The sequence below is a fragment of the Corticium candelabrum genome, chromosome 10 (assembly GCF_963422355.1).
Source record: "Corticium candelabrum chromosome 10, ooCorCand1.1, whole genome shotgun sequence".
Classification (NCBI taxonomy): Eukaryota; Metazoa; Porifera; class Homoscleromorpha; order Homosclerophorida; family Plakinidae; genus Corticium; species Corticium candelabrum.
Window position 1 is genome coordinate 2,905,956 of NC_085094.1, and position 21,769 is coordinate 2,927,724.

General features: G+C 42.6%; 2 protein-coding genes and 1 long non-coding RNA gene across 6 annotated transcripts; 1 reads left to right on the forward strand and 2 right to left on the reverse strand.

Moving 5' to 3' along the window:
- Nucleotides 1-654: 654 nt before the first annotated feature.
- On the reverse strand, nt 655-6,063 carry LOC134185818 (uncharacterized). 4 transcript variants are annotated; one of them, XR_009970840.1, is made up of 12 exons: nt 5,952-6,063; nt 5,809-5,892; nt 5,696-5,741; nt 5,565-5,628; nt 4,764-4,872; nt 4,605-4,683; nt 2,706-2,803; nt 2,536-2,646; nt 1,289-1,356; nt 1,099-1,218; nt 970-1,032; nt 655-912 (listed from the first exon to the last, which is right to left on the reverse strand). It is a non-coding gene; the product is annotated as an uncharacterized LOC134185818 (long non-coding RNA). The 4 variants fall into 4 exon arrangements; XR_009970841.1 differs by having other exon boundaries at nt 2,580-2,646; nt 5,692-5,741; XR_009970838.1 differs by having other exon boundaries at nt 5,692-5,741.
- A 1,030-nt stretch (nt 6,064-7,093) lies between these two features.
- LOC134186201 (carbohydrate sulfotransferase 11-like) lies at nt 7,094-7,786 on the reverse strand. Its single transcript, XM_062654116.1, has one exon. It carries the CDS (start codon nt 7,774-7,776, stop codon nt 7,189-7,191), a length of 588 nt encoding a protein of 195 aa, XP_062510100.1. The 5' UTR covers nt 7,777-7,786; the 3' UTR covers nt 7,094-7,188.
- Nucleotides 7,787-11,765: 3,979 nt separating this feature from the next.
- Nucleotides 11,766-12,654, forward strand: LOC134186179 (uncharacterized). The gene is made up of 2 exons (XM_062654098.1): nt 11,766-12,306; nt 12,420-12,654. The coding sequence occupies exons 1-2, from the start codon at nt 11,856-11,858 to the stop codon at nt 12,494-12,496; spliced, it is 528 nt and encodes a 175-aa protein (XP_062510082.1). The 5' UTR covers nt 11,766-11,855; the 3' UTR covers nt 12,497-12,654.
- The last annotated feature ends 9,115 nt before the right edge of the window (nt 12,655-21,769 follow it).

Sequence of the window (21,769 nt, forward strand, 5' to 3'; positions counted from 1 at the left end):
CCCACCAACCCGGCAGGTGAGCCCAGCGGGGTACATGTTTCCGTGTAGTCCATACGGCGATCAATGACTAGCCAATTCGATATAGATTGCAGGCATTACGGTGACCGCGTACTTGATACAGCACGCCTAGTGGATATCAACGACCAACAGGAAAGCACTGGACGTCATCGTCAACGGACCGTTTGCCAGACCACAGAAACTCCCCAACGACTGAAACGAGTCATAGTCTCATGGATAAAGCTAGAGAAACATGAGAAAGAAAGACAGACAAGTTTCACCCAAACCATGGAGTGGTAGCCATTGTCGCTAACCACTAAGCCACGGCGTATTATTATTATTATTATTATTATTATTATTATTATTATTATTATCTCTACCTAAGTGCATCCTTTCCTCTCTAACAATACTGCTATTCAAGATAGGAAGTTCGAGCATGGTGCACCCTGTGTGACCTTGCTCATATGCCTTGCTCGAATACTGCATTTCTTACACACTTCTGTCTATTCCCCATACATAAAGCATACACATACAAGCCATTTAACAGTCCAGAAATGTTGGAATGACAGCATAAGTAAATTAGCACAGAAGTGTGTGTGGTCTCACTCATGCATGGTACCAAGCATGTATGCATGAACTGACACAACAAAACAATAGTGCAGATGCATGTATACATTTATTACTACAATACATAAACAGCAGCTTCACTATTGGTACTGCCAATACTACTTATCTTTCAGTTTGCTTTACAGAAGCTTGCTCATTGTTTGTTAAGTAGGAACTGCTTATCTCTCTGTTTCTTCTTCATTAACCATTTCTTGTTCAATTCTATTCACATCTGTCGTACCGTCTCTTGTTTCTAATGAAAGGCTCTGGCATTCTCTTACCAAGACTTGCAAATTTATCCATAACTTCCTGTAAAACATAGTTTTGTGTACTTATTCAGAGGCAAACTCGATAAAGCATGAGTACTTTTCAACGTGCTTGAATTTCAGAATGGCCTGACTCATACACAAGTTTTGCAAGATCCAATATCTGCAACAACCCATATTCATTATCAAGATAACCTCCAATACAATGTACAGTTAAAGGTGCAATCACCGAGTGAGGTAAAAATTCCAGTTTGTCCCAATGGTTTAGTAAAGACTCAAGAGCACACACAGCCTCTTTATACTTGCCTTTCGTCATCATCAATGCTCTTATCACTAATCCAGCTTGAGCCTAAAATGAGTACATCACAAATATATTACTAGTAGTAGTACACAACCATAACATGTACACAACTACCAACCTGTGAATATTGGATATTCATTTCCTTTGTTAGAAGGCTCATTATTCCAAGCACACATCTGGATCATTCTACATAAAACATACAAATATAACATTCGATACCAATCTCTTTCTCCAACTATCACAAACCATCCTGATCAATTACAATGGAGACACTACAACTGCGCTAACCAACTCTTGATCATCCTATCATTGACATGGAACAGGACCTCAACACGTGAATATATAAAAGAGAGAAACCACAAGCGTATTGGGTACTCAAATATCATCTCTAATCTTGTACATTCCTACTCATTTCCAGTCCTTAGTAAAACTAGGCCGGCATTACTGTACCCTAGAGCTCTTATGCCTTGCGTAATACTTGGCATTCTCAAAAAACCTTACACAAGTGAAACATACAAACTGAGATTTCAATTTGATTATTGTTGTTATTCAGGGTTTTCATAAGCACCTCCAATGTACTTATGACTTTTTTTCTAGTTTGCCATCAAGCATCTACATGTCGTATGCTCTACAGCAGACAGGCCCAGGTCTATAGATACACAAGTGCACATTGTAGTAACAAATAGCTTGGTTTGTTCACAAAAGCCAAAAAACTTTGATACAAAAACCGAGTGTATTAAAATCTATATCCTTCATTTTAGCAAAAAATTCTTAGTAACACGTAATGATTGCGTTTGTTTGCTATATAACACTAGTGAGTAATTAACCCAATTTCTTATACCAATTACATCAAATTGCCAAAGAAACTCTTAGCAATCGGCGACTCACCAGTTATACATACCTCCAGCATCACTACAATGTGATCCACTACTGTCTATTCCCCGTAAGTGTGAACTCGGAAGTGAGTAATGAAGTAGAGGTCACACCAGGTGTGCTCATTAGAGCACTAAGAGCTGCTCCAGTTGGACCATGCTACACCAATTATCTTAAATGGTTCCAGTTACTGATTCGTTGGTCCTACAAGATAATTTGATAATAACCATTGCTCCACCCATTTGTCTTTGATATGCAAAAGTACTATCCTCCCATTTCATTTGTAGGAAGGGCTTCGATAATTGATAAACAGAAATGCCAGACCTACCGAGATACCGAGATCATCGCGAAAGTCCAAAAAACAGTGGAGATATTGATGATTTTCAAAGTTCACACTTATGGGAAACAGACAGTAGTGATACTTAGTAAACTAACAATTATTTATGACATCTACTGACACTCAGCTCACAACTCTGCTGTTACAGTATTTACTTGTTTGCAAGCAACTGCACCAAGACTGTAGTACAATTTGATACCCATGAAACAATTCATCTTTCGACTCAGACTGCCCAGCTTCAAAGCTCTTCTCATGCCATTATTAGCCTAATACAACAAACAATAATATAGCACACAACATAAACTCATTGAAATCAACTGCTCACAAGAAAGCAACAAGCATACACTGCAGAGTGAAACGTTTTCCACATAAGCCAAATCTCTTCCTCGTCATCCAGCAGAGATTCATATGTCTCAACAGCTTCTGCACAGTTCAATGAGATAACTTACACCTGTTAATTAAGTTGACCATAGCTTATGATGCCAAATGCTATTGTCAATATGTAAAGCTGAAAGACAAATTACTAGTATGCAGTTACACCTACATCAGGAAATTTCTCGTTAAACACAGTGATTTATTGTAGACTGTCTTAGATGTCCCAAACTTTATATTATGCATTACCAGATCAATATTGTATATTAACAAAAATGTATTAGCTAGAACAATTTCTGTCTAATGCATCTGCTTGCTATTTATAAATCCACACACTTGAAAGCACAATAATTGTATGTATTCATATTATAATGGGTCAACTACTACATGGACCAGCTGCTATCAGTGTTCAAAAGTTTATGGCAGACGTAGTCGTAATCTTGGCAACCTCACAAAATTTTCAGTCGTTTATTATATTTCACAAATAATGATACTGATTGTTCTGGCAAGTAAACAAAATCCCAGAACTTCAGAGGTGTCACTCTGGCCTGAGTAATTTCACTATTATACTCTACAGCATAAAAACAAAAATTTCTTGGGTATGAATGGTTGTCACATAATCTCAGTTAGTTATCAAATGACAACTTGACGACTACGTTTTCGAACACTGTGTTATATACTCTCAAATATGAGCCAAGAAATTACAGTACAGCCGTGATTATCCGGACTCCTCCAGAGACAGATTAGAAGCCTGGATAATCGAGTGTCCGAATAATCAAAAGTTGATAAATGTCAACTAATTTTCCTCCACTGTACAAGACCACACTCTAATACCACATATACTGTACATTTATGTCACTAGAAGAGTCATCAACAGCTACCTATTTATTAGATTATTACGTTCTCTGTTACGTATTCGCTCATTTGTCAGAGGCTGTACCTACAGCATATTAAAAAACGAAGTGAAATATACTAGAGTTCATTTATCTGGGAATGCTGAAAGTCGGGAGAAAACAGAATTTGTCCGGATAATTGAGGTTGTACTGTAACAACCAGTTGAGCATAATGATACAATCAGTACTGACATGTGGCTAGCTGCCACCATACATGCCTTCCTATTACCTGCTGAAATGTAAGTAAGCATTGACAAAAGGCTCAAGCTGAAGTAAATTTACACATCTCAACCAATCATGAAACCTGGGCTAGCAAATTAAGTAGTTGCTACTAAACAATTCTAACAAAATAAATGTATGCCAAAAGACAAGAGACAACTTTTAATCAATTAATTAAACTGTTCAACTTAAATAATGAAACCCAGCTGAGTTACCAGAAAAGCAGCTTCAGTCAGAATGTATGTAGACACAAATAATGTACAACAGATCTAGATATGCTGTCACTCGACCGACCTTCAACACCCTTACATCTAAAAGACTACTTCGGCTTCTTCTAGCCAGTAATAATAGTAGCCATTAGATATCACATTAGAACACAATGCTCCAACAGTCTACATCACTCTAACTAAAAAACAAATTCAACTATTAGATATTAATTAGGTCCTGTATAAAAATTAGACACAAGAAACTGCACATACTTTAGAAAAGGAGTGTAAAGAGAGTGCATACAAGAAAAAAGGCAAGCTCAAGTAAAAGCAGATAAAATCAGGTCAAACTAATCATGTGGTCATCTCATAGTCTGCCTGTTTAGAGACTTAAACACAAATACTCTAAGGAACCTTGCAAACATGAAGTAAAACAACATTTGATATAACTGCATGAACATAAGTTAGCACATGCACTTAGCTAGAAAGAAATCCAAAATAAGATCTTTACACTCAGCATGCTCAAACTCTTACTCCCAAATTCTTTCTCATAACAGACACGTTGAACGAGGCAGTTATAAGCTGACTTTGAAAACAACACACTATAACTAATCTGCATAAAATAAACAGTACAAACTCATCCATATTGCCATTCCCAAAAATGGTCATGAAATTTGATTGTACTAAACCAACCTTGCTCTGTATCATTTCAAGTGCCATTTATGGACAGCTGACACGAGAGCAAACTCACAGAGCAACAGCACCATAACTTAATCGGATTTTACTCAGACTAGACCGGAGCCTATAACATAGCAATAATGACAGACTGCATGAGTACATAAAGAACATATTAAACATAATTAGCAAAACCATGAAAGGACATCTTAAACTTGAGGCACTTCAACAATTACCTCACTAGCAACAAGTTATACAAATACACAACAAGACGTACTTACTAAAATCATGTTGCATTCCATAAAAGTCATTACTCTATTCAGAATAAAAATTAAAAATATCATCATAATTGATGCACCTACTTATTAAATATTTAATATATGTCACCCTATTACTGCTCTACATCAAATGATACAAAATTAACATAGTCTTTTAGCAAATTAGACCTCAAGGAAGCAGCGCAAGGTGGGGCAGATGAGCCATGGCTTACACAACTTTCAAAAATGGACTTCCACCTACGAGCCTTTGATGAAAACTTTCAGAAATATGGTTCAAGTGATTAAATAAATTAGCTACTTAATGTTCACCGTGGGCAGGGCTTGACCATGCAAGACCTGGATGGCCAAGGCCTGGACCTGGCCTACCCTACATCTGAAGTGCTCTGCCGGCCCTGCTACTTTCAACTACGTAGAAAATATTGTACAAGAGAATATTATACAAACACAGCTCAACTAACTCAACATTAGCAGCTCAAATTTGTTGAATTTGACATTCACTACATTGTCCCAAAATCTTTCTTACAGTTTACATGCTGTATACCGTTTAATTAATCAGTTCAACTCCAACTTCAATATTCTCTTTAGAACGACAACTCAACAGCTTCCTAATAAAAAGAGACACACAAATAAAAACCAATTCTATTTGATACTTCAATTTATAAGCTTACTCACTAGCTTTCACAAATCTGCGTCCGTCTAACTTCTTCAAATCATTCTACTGTAAAATTTATATTAATTAATTAAAAATTGAATTTAGTAGTAAACTCAACAATTGCCCAACGTACGAATATCAACAAATGATTTTTCTCTCGAACGCTTCATCTTCTTGTTGAACAGAGAGAATTCCTCTGCAGCAATTGGCGACCTAGCTACTATGCAAAATATGATAGTCAACGTTTTCAACCGACTGCTCTTATGTAGCTCACACCTAAGTTTACAGGACAGAGAAGCAGTCTCTGCTTTCTCACGGCTAAACATTTCAGTACAGAGCGAGCCATGGCACATATTGCGATTGCGCGTGCGCAAAATAGATCTCGCCGCAGGTCCTCCCCCTTTACTTCCGGACAGCGTGAAAGTAAGTTGTTTTTAGCCTTCATTGTAGTCTAGATGCGCTGTGTCACGCTAAACTCTTTCTTAGAGCAAGCCATCTACAGTATCACTATTATTCTGAAATACTGAAACATTTCATACCTCGTCGAGTGTGTACAGTACTTGCCATCATCTTAGTGCGTAACATGAGTAACTAACCTGAGACGCGCATGCGCTAAAGGCAGTCCTCTCAACTCTCACGAGTTGAGAGATCTCACGATTTTTCACGATTGCAAGTCCTTTCTTACGACGAGGCTACCGTGAGACACTCTAGCAGTCGCTTTGCAGAGACCCGTTACGGTTAGCCTTGGAAATAGCTAGATTCTAAATACGGCTCAGCTTGCAGTGCTAATAGACTATCTGGGGTACCCCAGCAGTAACTACATGTGTAGACGTTTGGAAGTTCGAGGACTTAGCACACAGAAAAGTAAAGCGAGGGCAACACTTAACTAAGCTGTTTCCGGCTGTTTTGCACTAAAAATCTGAAGACGCAGGATAAGCCACGCCTACTTTAGACAAATTTTATGTGCGTGGTCATTTCCAAAAGACAGCCTCACGATTTGGTGCGAGGAACAATTGAGAGGTCTCTAGAGGAACGGACGAACGGACAATTGAAATGTGGCGCATGCGCACATTGTTATCGCTGGCTTGTGAACATATCGCTGGTGTGATAATAGTAGCGGCACTAGTGCACTGTACGCTTGTCAGTCTACTACGCTGCAGTACACGCGTACAGTAGTCGCTCTAGGTGCCAGATTGAGAGTGACCTGTCACTCACGCAACTATAAGCTTGTGAGTGCTTGCCTGTGCCAGTTCGTGTTCAGCAGGTGTTCCATAACCTCCGCGTCCTTATACCTGTTTCGTTTCCTGCCTCTACAAATCTAGCTAAACCCAATAATTTTTCATATTTCAATAAACTCTTGTAAATTATAATAATATTTAATAAATATATTGAAATCATTACAGACTAGTACGCTGTTATTATAACTTATAATAAACAGATAAACAGTATGCAGCGATAAGAGTGATAAAACATTGCAATGAACTAAATCTCTAGAGTTGAGTGACTCAATTAATTAAGTCAAATTAAACTTTTGATATCCAAATATCTCGTAGTCATCGTCGTACTGCGAACGTAAGCGTTCAAATTGAGCAGCTGAGAGTTGAGAGAGAAAAGTGAACATTGTTTCGTTACCCGATCGGTTTTCTTGTGGCAACTGCAGCCAGGAGGGAGCTCCGAGAGCTTTGAGAACGTAAGCAGATTCGTCGACAACACCAGGACTGTTCAAATCGACGAGGTAATCGTAATCAATATGGCAAGGATGACAGATCAAGTGTGTCGGTCTCCAATGAATGTTAAGATCTAGGTGCCTTTTCTTGTCAACGAAACGTGTGACGAAATTAACAAACTGAGGAAAGGTTATCTCCGGTAGAACCACTGGGACGTGCTTGTTGTTAGTCGATTGAATGGAGATGTTGTTGTATTTAAGAATCTGCGTGCACATGATTTCACGAAACGGAGTGTTACAAAGTCTAATTTGTCTGTAGTCAGACACGACACGTCCAAGAGGTTCTCTGTACGCAATAAACTTCGTGTAGTTTCTCAATCTGTATTCGATATCTTCACTGTTCTGGTATTTATCACTCAAACGAGTCACACCCATAAAGTCGTTGTGTATGATATGGTCTAAAGCAGCGTTTACTGCCGAGAACTTGCCTGTGAGGATGAGCATGACAATGCGCCACGTCGTGGTTCCTGCTTTCCTGACTGGACACCAAATGACTCGATTTTTGTCGTCTACCACCATTTCAGCGTACAAGAGTCTTTTCTCTTCGAAAGTGAGAGGTTGCTGAAATCTTGCGCATTTCCTCTTCAGCGCCTCTTTCCTGAGAAAGAGACGCTTTTCTGCAGATAGTTGCGTAGAATGAACAAGCAGCTGTTGGAGTTCTTGATTGTTTGAAAGAGATGTAATTGTTTCTAGAAATATATATAATGACACTTTTACTACGTGAGCATTGGCCACTTTAAAAAATAAACTTTCGCAAGTCGCTCACTAACATTTAAACCTACTTTCGGTTTATGAGGGTTATTATCTAATTAGGAAACATGTTTTACCACAGTTTGTTGCGTCTAATAGTAATAATAATAATAATAATAATAATAATAATAATAATAATAATAATAATAACCCGGATATTGATGGAAGATGGACGTCTAGCTGTATCGCTCGTCTCAGAGCTAGCTGAGGAGCGCGTTCCTTGTCGGGAAACCAGGACAGGGCTCGAAAAGTCGACATCTGGAATCACTGGAGCTGTTCGGAAGACCAGGAATAGTTCTGGGCGTAGGGCGACTGGTCGAACTATCTCTCGTGCGGCGTCTGATTTGAATTTGGCTTCAAATCCCGCTGACGAGACTACTGTGATGCCCACCGTTCCTAGCGAATCTTGTGTTTCGGCTAACAGGAACGGCAATGCAACAAGACGAAGGAAATGGACGCGACAAATGAATAGGGAAGTGATGTTTTGTTATTACTACGTGCTGTTGTCATGCAAGTTCTCTGCTTTCAGAAAACCCATGCATCAGCTGTGGTGTAAACGAAATCCTTCTCTGACTGACGTCTCTGAGCAGCGTTTGGCAGACCAGAAGCGATATCTCTTGACTTCTGGAAGTCTGACTGAATCAGAGTTGGAGGAGATTAAACGCGAGGCCGCACAGGATGGAAAGCCCGTCTCAGGTTTGTTATCTGTTACGACTGATGTTTGTCGTGGTGTGCAGATGTCGGCGTTGGATGTGGTTTCTGCTCTATCAGCTGATAGCTCAGTTGTCACGCCTTTGCTTGACAATGTGTCACCTTGCATGGCTTCAGTCAGGATGGCGCCTGCTGCACGTGGTGGGAAACCTGTCCTGTCAATGATGCAAGAGGATCATGAGTTTGCTAATCACTTGGAAGATGGCTCCCTTGTTCAGTCAGTCACTGTTCTCTCTAAGGACTGCTCATCTGCAAGAGATAGTGGTGATATCCTATCCGTAGATGACACTTTGGATTCAGTTCAGTGCAGTGCTGTTGGGGAATCACCATCCCCTTGTGACTCTGTGAGCTCTGATCTGATGACTACACATCCTAGTATAGCTTCTCGGCTAGAAAAGATGGAAACTTCTTCATCTCAACTCAGTCCAGACTGCTGCCAAACGGAGGATGATCTTTCGCTTGATTGTGATGCTGCTGTGGACCCTGTACTTCGTCGAGAGTTTCTTGAGGAGTTGCAGAAAGTCAGGCAAATTCATATCTGTGAGAGACAATGCCTTCCAAGGATCTTTGTGAACAGTGGAACCCTGAAGCTTATTGGTGATCTTAACACGATCATCAGTTCGTTGAAGGATGAACCAGATATGAGTGAAATCAGTTACCTGGTATACTCTGCTGCTTCGCTAGTGTCCAAAAGGCGGGGCTTAAAGACGACGAAGTCAACCAATTCTCAAACACCGACATGGAGACGAAGGCTGGATATGGAGATTCTCACACTTCGACGTGCGATCTCACTGTTGCTGGAGGTTAGAAAGGGTTCATCGGGCATTCGTATGTTACATGAACTCCGACGTCTTCGGCATCGGTTGGGCATTTCCTGTTCGGAGAGTTGTGAGGTCTCCATCAATCGATTGAAAATGGAACTTAAGTCCAAGGTCGAGCGGACCAGGAGGCTGGAGAAGAATCGTAAGAGACTTCGCCAGAATGGTTTGTTTCAACGAGATGCTGGACGGTTTTACAGAGATCTGGATAAGCAGACTATCCGGGTCACTTCCCCGCCATCCGAGTCTGAGATCGAACAGTATTGGGGTGGTATCCTAGAAACTGAGGTACATCACAATGAGTCTGCCTTCTGGCTGAGACGTCAAACCGATGACGAGACGCACCGGAAAGATGAGCAGCAGTGGTTACCTATCTCAGACAATGAGGTCACATCGTGTCTCAAAAGGATGGGGAACTGGAAGTCTCCTGGTCCAGACAAGGTTTATGGTTTCTGGGTCAAGTGTATCACGTGTCTTCACACTGATCTGACTCGTAACTACAACCTGCTGGTTCAGAATCCAGACTCTGTACCCGACTGGTTGTCTCAAGGAATAACTACTCTGATTCCTAAGAATGACAAGACTGACCAGGCCAAAAATTACCGGCCTATCACGTGTCTGTCTGTCTTCTATAAGACCCTCACCTCAGTCATCAGGCAGAGGATTGCAGGGCATTTGGATCAGAGAAACCTCATGGCTCCGGAGCAGAAGGGTTGTCGACAGGGATCTTTTGGTGCAAAGGATCAGCTGTTGATCAACAAGCTGCTTACCGAAGACTGTAGGACCAGGCACAAGAGCTTGAGCATGGCTTGGGTGGACTACCAGAAAGCCTATGACAGCGTGCCACACAGTTGGTTGCTTCAATGCCTTCAGCTGCATAAGATCAGTCCAGTCTTGTGCGGGTTCCTGTCACGTGTGATGAAGAGTTGGAGGACATCAATGGTGCTTTCTTGCGGGAATAGTACTATCAAGACAAGGCTTATGCAGATCAGGAGGGGTATTTTCCAAGGTGACTCACTTTCTCCACTTCTCTTCTGTATGGCTCTCAATCCTCTGAGCAAGGAGCTGAACAGAACCGGTTACGGCTACCGGATGACCACTGGGCATGGTGAGACTGCCAAACGTCAGGCTATCAGTCATCTACTTTACATGGATGATCTGAAGCTGTATGGCAGAAACTCTGATCAGTTGGACGGGTTGTTGCACACGGTTCGTACCTTCTCTGATGACATCCAGATGAAGTTTGGTCTGGACAAATGTGCTGTTGCACACTTTGTCAACGGCAGACTATCTGGACACAACTCTGGGGTGACGGTAGGAAAAACGGACACCATCAACTGTCTGGAACCGGGTCAAGTCTACAAGTACTTGGGTGTAGATGAGAGTAACGGTATTCAGCACAGCATGATGCGGGAGAGACTCCGTCGCGAGTACTTTCGCAGAGTGAAGGTGGTTCTCCGGACTGAGTTGTATGGTCGGAACAAGATTCTAGCCATCAATGGGTTTGCACTACCGGTTCTCACTTACGGTTTTGGCGTCATTCATTGGGGGTGCACGGACCTGCAGCAGCTCGATCGTCGGACCAGAAAGCTTCTCTCTATGCACGGAGTCCACCATCCTGCTGCAGACGTTGACCGACTATACGCTCCTTGCAGTGATGGGGGTAGGGGGTTACAACAGATTGAGTCGACATATCAATCTTGTATTGTGAGGCTGAACTGTTACCTTGCTGACAGTTCTGATCCTTTCATGCAGATGATACGAGAGTGTGACTCTGGAAAATCTTCACACTCGATCAAGCGCATGGCTTGTCGGTTTACTGCACAGCTGCGGAGGAGTCTTGCTTTGGACGACAAGTCGCAGAACTTACACAGGAGTGCATCCATCTCGGTTGAAGGTGGCTTCGAGCAAGCGCCTAAAACAGATGCGAGACATTACCGTACGTGTTGCAGTTCTCTTCGTGTGCGGTCCTGGAGCGGGAAGCCTATGCACGGACAGTATCGTCGTCTCACTGAGCAACCGCCTGTGGACATGCAAGAGACCTACGGATGGCTAAAGGCAGCGAATCTTCCTGCTGCAACTGAGGGACTGGTTGTTGCTGCTCAAGACCAAGCTCTTCGGACTCGGTACTATGAGCGCAAGATTCTACATCGTGATGTCAGTCCTACTTGCCGCATGTGCAGTGTAGGCCTGGAGACAGTCGACCACATTGTGGCAGGCTGTAGTGCTTTGGCACCGACGGACTACACTGATCGACACAATCAGGTGGCATCCATCATTCACTGGGACGTTTGTCGCCATTTTGGGGTTCCAGTGGAGAGCAGATGGTACCGGCATCATCCTGATAGGCTTGTGGAGACGGATGACATTACTATGATGTGGGATACCACCATCCCCACTGCCAGGAAGATCAAAGCCAATCGTCCAGACATCTGTCTCAGAAATAGGAAGACAAACACTTGTCTTCTTATTGATATCAGCTGTCCTGCTGATGGCAACATTGGCAAGAAACATGCTGAGAAGTTGGCGAAGTACAGCGACTTGCGAGTGGAGATAAGCCGCATGTGGCATTGTCGAACACTGGTGGTTCCGGTGGTCTTGGGAGCTTTGGGCACAGTGCACGCAGGTATTGCACGGTGGCTGGACATTATTCCAGGTCATCACAACCTGCAGCACTTACAGAAAACAGTGCTTCTGGGATCTACTCGGATCCTTCGTAAAGTCATGTCTTCTTTCTAGACAGCCGTGATGGTCTAAGTACTTCTGAAGCAGGGTTTGCTTCCGGTACTTGTAATAGACTTTACAAACCAGACTGATCTGGTTGAGCACGACACATAATAATAATAATAATAATCCAGGTCTGTGTAGGCCTGGAGACAGTCGACCACATTGTGGCAGGCTGTAGTGCTTTGGCACCGACGGACTACACTGATCGACACAATCAGGTGGCATCCATCATTCACTGGGACGTTTGTCGCCATTTTGGGGTTCCAGTGGAGAGCAGATGGTACCGGCATCATCCTGATAGGCTTGTGCAGACGGATGACATTACTATGATGTGGGATACCACCATCCCCACTGCCAGGAAGATCAAAGCCAATCGTCCAGACATCTGTCTCAGAAATAGGAAGACAAACACTTGTCTTCTTATTGACATCAGCTGTCCTGCTGATGGCAACATTGGCAAGAAACATGCTGAGAAGTTGGCAAAGTACAGCGACTTGCGAGTGGAGATAAGCCGCATGTGGCATTGTCGAACACTGGTGGTTCCTGTGGTCTTGGGAGCTTTGGGCACAGTGCACGCAGGTATTGCACGGTGGCTGGACATTATTCCAGGTCATCACAACCTGCAGCACTTACAGAAAACAGTGCTTCTGGGATCTACTCGGATCCTTCGTAAAGTCGTGTCTTCTTTCTAGACAGCCGTGATGGTCTAAGTACTTCTGAAGCAGGGTTTGCTTCCGGTACTTGTAATAGACTTTACAAACCAGACTGATCTGGTTGAGCACGACAATAATAATAATAATAATAATAGCGACAATGGCTACCACTCCATGGTTTGGGGGTTCAAACCCCAGTGACGACAGTAAATTGTGAAACTTGTCTGTCTTTCTTTCTCATGTTTCTCTAGCTTTATTCATGAGACTATGACTCGTTTCAGTCGTTGGGGAGTTTCTGTGGTCTGGCGAACGGTCCGTTGACGATGACGTCCAGTGCTTTCCTGGTGGTCGTTGATATCCACTAGGCGTGCTGTATCGAGTACGCGGTCACCGTAATGCCTGCAATCTATATCGAATTGGCTAGTCATTGATCGCCGTATGGACTACACGGAAACATGTACCCCGCTGGGCTCACCTGCCGGGTTGGTGGGCGCCCAGATGGGGGTAAAGACCCCACTTGCCCATTATGGAGGGGCATAGCGACACAATAATAATAATAATACGCCGTGGCTTAGTGGTTAGCGACAATGGCTACCACTCCATGTGACGACAGTAAATTATGAAACTTGTCTGTCTTTCTCTCTCATGTTTCTCTAGCTTTATCCATGAGATTATGACGTTGGAGAGTTTCTGTGGTCTGGCGAACGGTCCATTAACGATGACGTTCAGTGCTTTCCTGGTGGTCATTGATATCCACTAGGCGTGCTGTCGCGACGTTCGCGGTCACCGTAATGCCTGCAGTCTATATTGAATTGGCTAGTGATTGATCGCAGTGTGGACTAAACAGAAACATGTACCCCGCTGAGCTCATCTGCCGAGTTGGTAGGCGCCCAGATGGGGGTAAAGACCCCACTTGCCCATAATAAATGTCCCGGATATTGAAGCGATATCTCCTAACTTCTGGAAGTCTGACTGAATCATAGTTGGAGGAGAGTAAACGCGAGATGGAAAGCCCGTCTCAGGTTTGTTATCTGTTACGACTGACGTTTGTCCTGGCGTGCAGATGTCAGCGTTGGATGTGGTTTCTGCTCTATCAGCTGATAGTTCAGTTGTCACGCCTTTGCTTGACAATGTGTCACCTTGCATGGCTTCAGTCAGGATGGCGCCTGCTACACGTGGTGAGAAACCTGTCGTGTCAATGATGCCAGAGGATCGTGAGTCTGTTAATCACTTGGAAGATGGCTCCCTTGTTCATTCAGTCACTGGTCTCTCTAAGGTCTGCTCATCTGCAAGAGATAGTGGTGATATCCTATCCGTAGATGACACTTTGGATTCAGTTCAGTGCAGTGCTGTCAGGGAATCACCATCCCCTTGTGACTCTGTGAGCTCTGACCCGAGGACTACACATCCTAAAGTCCGTTCCCGACAAGGAGAATACGTGAGGGGGAAACCCGTATCTCCTGATGTGGACGTCCTAGCGAGTTGATTCCAACATTATTGGAAAGCTCACAAGGAGGAGGTTCCAGATCAGTTAATGAATACTGTGATTGGTGCTTTATTACGACACAATTAGTAACTTCCTGTATAACACGCGCTTGGCCCTGCCCTACTCTGCCATTTACACCAGGTGTCAGATAACTTCAAAGTCACCGCTATAACGTCCACTACTAATTATACTAATTACTGTCGCCACTGCATGTACCAGAGACAAACGCTTATTTCCTCTCCGAAGACTCGTCGACACCTCTGAGCTGGATCACTACCTGTTTCACTGCCTCTTCAGTGATACCATCATCTGCCCAGTAATGTTCTTTTACTTTCTTGACTACGTGCTCGATGCAGCTCTGCCACTTCTCAGCTGTCACATTGGCTATTCCTTCTGCAGCAAGTCTTTCAATTGCAGCCATGGTGAAGTCTAATACTGTCTTTGTGAGTATAGTTGAGTTTAACGTACGCTAGATGACTGATGCTAGGGGTAGATAGTCCGCTGATTTGCCTTTTCTTTCCAAGAGCAGTGTAAACTCATCATTGTCCCAAGTAGAGACTTTTTACCTAATTAGCCATGTTCAAGTTCAGTCGGTCGCCCACACTATCCATCTCGCCAATGTGGGCGCCTAGCAGTCTTAATTAAGTCAAAGAAATCTTCAACAGCGCATGCTCTGCAAAATAGATGCGGGAATTTTATATCTGTAGGCATGACAGCCCGTTGGGAACCAGGCGTCAGTGTTCTTTTACTTCTTACCATCGCTACGAAGTGAATCGTAAGGTAATCTACGTGTACAAGTCTCTGCCCATGGTCTTACGCACCTGTGAGAGCTTGCGTATACCGGGATGACACCCTAGACGCTTTCGTGAAACACTAACTCTAGAGTACTACTTTCTTTCAGACAGCTTTCTGTGACGACTTTGGAGAAAGCTGCAGAGAGCGCGCTGTCGTAGGCGGAAGTTGCTGTATACATTCCAACACGTTCGACGAACGAGGAAGTCATTCAGATGCCAAGAACAGAAAACACTCGCATCGGACTCATACGTCAATCGTGCAGATTCTCATGCCATTGACCATTCCACATGCTATTTCCTCGTGCGATTCTCATGAGTTTTCTCGTGCGATTCCTCATGCGATATTCCTCATGCGATTCCTCATGCAATTCCACGTGCGATTGCTCATACGATTCCTCATGCGAGTTCTCATACGATTCCTCATGCGATTCCTCATGCAATACTTCTCATGCGACTCCTCGTGCAATATTTCTGTTACGATTCCTCATGCGGTCCATGCTATGTAAATGAGTGTTTGCTCATGCGAACGCATGATGATCTCATGAGATCCTCTTGAGATACTTATGCAAAAACGCACGAATATTTTACATAGGGTATTATATGACAAACGTAACAATGGGACATACAGCCTGGAACACGTTAGATGGCGCGTAGGCAGACCCTTCCCGGCTCGTCATACTTCCGGGCGATGGTTCTAGAGATCGAAATCTATAAACGGCTATATCTAATTATGGATCTGGGCCAGCTAATAAAATAATTAACTAAGACACAACGACTAGACATGTCATAGTTGCAGTCGCGATGCCAGATACCCACATATGTACAGTGCACGACAAACTAAAAATATGATTTGTTAGCGCGCAATGGACAACGTATAAAATTTTTATATAAAAATAAAAAAATTTTTAGTTGACTGCATGCTAGCAGATTAAGCCCCTCTATCAAAAGTGGAAAGGTGCAACTATGAATAAGTGGAAACCACATATAATTAAATGCAAACGACATATGAATATGTACAACATACAGTGTTAGTTATGCAAATAATGCACGCGCACGCATGATGCTAGGATAATTGAAAAGTGAATAGCCGAAGGACAGCTCTCTATCCTCTACCTATAGTCTAGAGTGCAGCCCGATTTCTACATCTCCCTTCTGTTTTAGCCCATGCACTCGTCATACATGTATGTACATGCACGTTCGAACTCGTTAGCAGACTAATGCTTACCGTCATTGGTGTGATTATGAAACAGTAGCCATCCACACAGCAACAAGGCTGAATATGTGCCTAGTAAGAAGACGACAAGCAAGAATCTAGAGTTGGAGAAACAAAGAATTTCCATTTCTGGCGTTTGTGACGCACATATAGATCTTGCAGCTAGTCGACTTAGCTCTCTAAGTCTTCGATCTGAACAATAGTCTTGTCTCACACATATCTAGCCCCTCCCTCGTTCGATCATCCGGAAGTAGAAGCTCCCTGGGTGGTGGCGGCTGGTCCAGCCATGACCGGATCACTTTCCAAAAGTAAACGCCATTAGCGTATACTTGCGGTAGTAGGTAATCCAATAAGTAATATGGTTTTTACCAGAATCTGCTGGTACCAAAAAGTACTGTATTTGAGATGAATAGGTTGCTCGTGCACATACTGTCGGGGTCAGAAGTTTATTTTATAGCTAATAAAAAAAGGACAATGGTTAGTGTGCGTTAGAGCAGGGGTGCGTGGTGTGCCAAAAGAACTGATAAGTTCAGTAGTCGTAAAAGGCTATCTGGAAGATGTGCCTACTTCATTCTGATCGATACGGGCTCTGTAATGTCATTGATTCACAGAGAGTTGGCAATACCGCAGTCTATGTTTGTCAAGCCGGGTCTTAGCCTGAAAACTGTAGACGGGAGTTGTTTAAACTACACAGGAATTTGTGAACTCCCAATCGTGTTAGGAGACGGGGAAAGCAGCAGCAGTCTAGTGTGGCGGAAGTTGCTATTCCTATACTGGGTGCTGACTTCCTCTGTGCCAACGAAATAATTGTTAATATGACTGCTAATAAGTTGGTGTGGCCAAAGGGAATGATTCCGTTGTCAGTTGCCTCCCTGATGATCAAATGGTTGACGAGAATAGACAAATTCTTGTTGGTGGTCTCAACTGGAAAATGATGAAAAATGAGATCGAGAAACACAATTTGCAGAGAACGGTCCCGGCTCACAGTTAAAGTTTCAGGAAGCCTAAGCGCCAGGTCGTAGGCAGCGAAGGTCGAGTGAAAGAGATAATTTTTTACGGTCTGTCATACAGCACAACAGAATCTGACATCCGGCAGTACTTCTCACAGTATGGAAAAGTGTTGGAGATTAGTTTGATAATTAATCCATTGACCAAGAGCATGAGAGAGTTTGGATTCGCAACTTTCGACTCGGAAGATTGTGCAGAGGAAGTCTGCAAACAACACTTTCATTCTATAAAGGGCTAAACAGTCGCGATCAAGAAGGCAGTTCCTAGACTTGGCAGAGATAATCCAAATGGAACAAGCATAAATCCTGTTAGGTCAGCTAAGATACGTAAAGCATGTGAAGTTGTGGAGGTTGAGATTGCCGCCTCTCGAGAACGGCAAAGGAAATAACTATGGAGGAGGAAAAAAAGAGATTTTGTGGCTGGAGATTATGCATGGCTGCACAACCCAGCATTGAAACGAGGAATGGCGTCCAAATTACACCGCCCATATGAAGACCCTTATGTTGTCGTGACAGCGGCTTCTCACGACAACTATGTGATCTGGAAGAATAGAAAAGTGGAACCAAGAGAGTTCAACGAGATCGTTTGAAAGTGTGCTATCGAAAGTCACAGAATTTGGAAACATCGGAAGATCCTAGGAACAATCTACAAAATACTCAAGATGATCAGTTCCGAAGACGGCAACACAATGAGGAGAGAGCAGGAAGTTGAGAAAAACCAGAGATCACATGTTTTAGTTGAAGATGTATGGGAGAAAGACCAAAAGAGCACTAGCGTGCAGTGGATAACGCAGAAGACGAAGAGCCTATAGTAGGGAGATCCAGACGTGAAGTGCATCCACCGCAGGACTATGACTGTACTTAAAGAGATTGTTCAGCTTGTGTGTTGCGTTATTGACAATAAAGCTTTAGTGTTTGTAGAAGTATGATGGTTGTAAATAGGGTGGGAGGAGTGTAGTGAGGTTGTGATGATGTGTTAATTAGATTAGTCTAACGTATAATAGAGCACTCTGTTGTTACAATGAAGCAGTTAGTAGAGTAGTGTGTGTACAGGTCGCGTTGAGTGTATCAGCGTCACGTTGTCACGTAATTACACTTTGTTACGTTGCCCGATCGGTTCTCTTGTGGCACGTGTAGAAGAGGGAGCTCTGAGAGCTTTGAGAACGTGAGCAGACCCCTGACAACATCAGGACTATCCAAGTCCACGAGATAATCATAGTCCATATGACACGGCTGATTAGTAAGCTTCCAGTTACCATCCAAGTTTTGATCTTTTTCTTGTTGCCACTGAATTGAGTAACAAAAATGACAAAGTGGGAAAAGTAATGTTTTTTCATGCATCCGGGTTACTCTCTTGATGGTAAAAAGAACGTTGGTATCAAACGCACTTTTACGCACTAGATCCCATCTGATAGAGGGACGCTGGGCTGCGGACAACGTTGACTTAATTGTCGGAATAGGATGTCATTGAATTGGTTTGTTGTCGACCAGAGAAGACGAACTCGTTCCTAGAGAAACACATGACCTAGCTAGATATGGAAGTTTGTTTATATTAGGTACGACACGTGTGTGTGCATGAGTGTGTTTGTGTGTGTGTGTGTGTGTGTGTGTGTGTGTGTGAGTGTGTGTGTGTGTGTGTGTGTGTGTGTGTGTGTGTGTGTGTGTGTGTGTGTGTGTGTAATTGTGCGTGGGTGTAAAAACTGAAAATGAGGGCATGTTAGAACTACGCGCATGACCGAACAAGAACTAAATCCAACAAAAATATGTTTTGTAAACCGAATCTGCTAATCGAAACAAAGTCTAGTACGGCTTCACCAGCTACCGATTCGTCGACTACCATGCAGAGCGCCTTTAGATATCTACTATGTATAGCAGCACCCCGCCCCTTGTCATGCACCCAATCTTCCTCAAACGGAGCGATAAAGCTCACGAAACTGTCAGTATTGCTGTCTGCAGATAGTGCGCATTAAAATTTTGCGAGACTGCAGAAAAGAGGCGTGTCAGTCTAGCCTCGAACTTTCAAACCTTGCAGAGAGCGCGCCGTCAGCTCTAAAGCTAGCAATTCCAGCTTCTTGAACGGAACTGTGGGAATCATATCAGTTCGAACAGTCCCAAGACTAATCAAATACAAGTTGTAGCAGTTCCGTTGCAGTTAGAACTGCCGGAACTGCAAATCGAAAGCGCCCCTAAAGTCGCTGTCGCGATGCCAGATCTAGAAGGGTTCTAGTTAGAGCCATGCACACATGCCTGCAATGCACGACAAATTAAAAGTTAGATTTGCAGCTTAAAATGAACAACGGAAGATGCGCGATACACAATATATACCTAGAAGTGTTTTCTAGACGTTCACAACATCTAAACCTTGGTCTTGGAGTCTCCATCGTCGTCGCTTTCGTAGTCGTCACTGTCGTTGTCGTTATCTAATTAATGAAAACGAAATCTTAAACTGTCCAATTTAAAATAAATTTTGAAATATAGTCAGATATAGGTTGGTGGTTTACTGGCAGCATATCTAAAAGGAGTTGAAGATTTTCTTCTGCTTGAGTCGACAATATTCGTTATAAACAAGTGGGACATGGTTCCTAACTAAGGAAAGCAAAGATATCTACTTATATCTTGTAGCCAATGAGATTAAGAGACGCTGGCCAGGATTTCAGAGACATCAATTGCTAACGATGAACTCAAAACAAGCTGCTCTGTTTCAGCAGTTTGGCAGAATAAATCCTGATTTGAAACACCTCTGCTGTTTGATCGAGACAATGGTTCCAAGAGCATTAGAAAACAGAACAAACAAATCACTAAAGCATGTCAAATATATAGAAAAAATTCGTTCTGTAGACTAATCTGAGTTTAAACTTGTTTAGAAAACTGTGTGATCTTATTTACAATGCTGGGAATTTAGTGGAAGCAACATTGAGACAGTTGCGATTGCCCATTGAAGTTAGAAATCTGTGGAAAATTTAACAAAAAGAAATACAAGAACGTATTTCGTCATTGAAGTTAGAAATCTGTGGAAAATTTAACAAAAAGAAATACAAGAATGTATTTTGTCATTGCAAAGTGGAGCCCTTTTGCAAACTAAGAGTAAATTGACAGAAAAGATAATTGAACTTCTGCCTGAGTTCTATGGTTATCTCCAGTCAGACGAGAGACATAAACAAGTCTTGAAATGGAAGAAATCATCGTTAGAAGCTGAACAGCAAATACCCTTTAATGCTAAACTTATAAAAGATTTTTTAGACCAGCGAATTAGTAGAGTCATATGCACATGTAATGGCTTTGAAGAGTTGCGCAACTGGGCAAATACAACTTTTGCTGAAGATGCAACAAAGCTACTAAAATCATTACACATGTTGGACTTGGACGACAGAGAAAACAGACCTGCCACTGGCATGACCATTGCAGAAAATGACATAAAATCTAATGACAACTATTTTGCAGGAGTTCTTTCATCTTTTGCAGTATCTCTTCTCTGTGCGCTGCTAACATAATCGCTATTTCTATATATGGAGTAATTAAGCAGGTGGAGTCCAAAAAAGAAGCTACATTTCGAGCAACATTAGAAAGAGCATTCAATATGTTTTTGCAAAAAAATGAAGCACCTGACTTTCAACTCTTGTGTAAGATGGTCTTATCATTGCTAGAATCTTTTTGCCCGTCTGTGAAAGTTGTCTTAATAGAAATTCCTGATACGATAAGCCAACTCCACCAGCGGTTTATTGCTCAAGCAAAAGAAGAAGAAACTAATATTCCTACGTATAGAAAGCTGTTTCGATAATGTCACATGCTGCAAGGTGTAATGTCACACTTGAGCCTACAATTGGATACTCACAAATTTACCAAGGAAGATATCTTATCACAAGTGGAAACAGCTAGAGGACATGCTAGTGTAGTTTGCAAAGTCAGTGTTAAAGGAATAGGAAGAGCTGCACTAAAAGTGGCAATTAACCCCTATTACACCACAAACAGCTCGATTGGAAGAAAGAAATTGACATTTGCAGGTATCAAACAGTCATGCAGTACAGTTCGTAAATCAATATAATATGTATGATTGGCTTTTGTTTGACAGCAAGTGCAGCCATAGCAACATAGTGAAGTTCCATGGATCAATAGAGTTATTAGAAAACCCTCTCAAGGTAGGACTGCTATATGACTGGTGCAGGAGAACTCTGGCGAATGTAATAGCAAACGAAAAACTTGAACCACCAC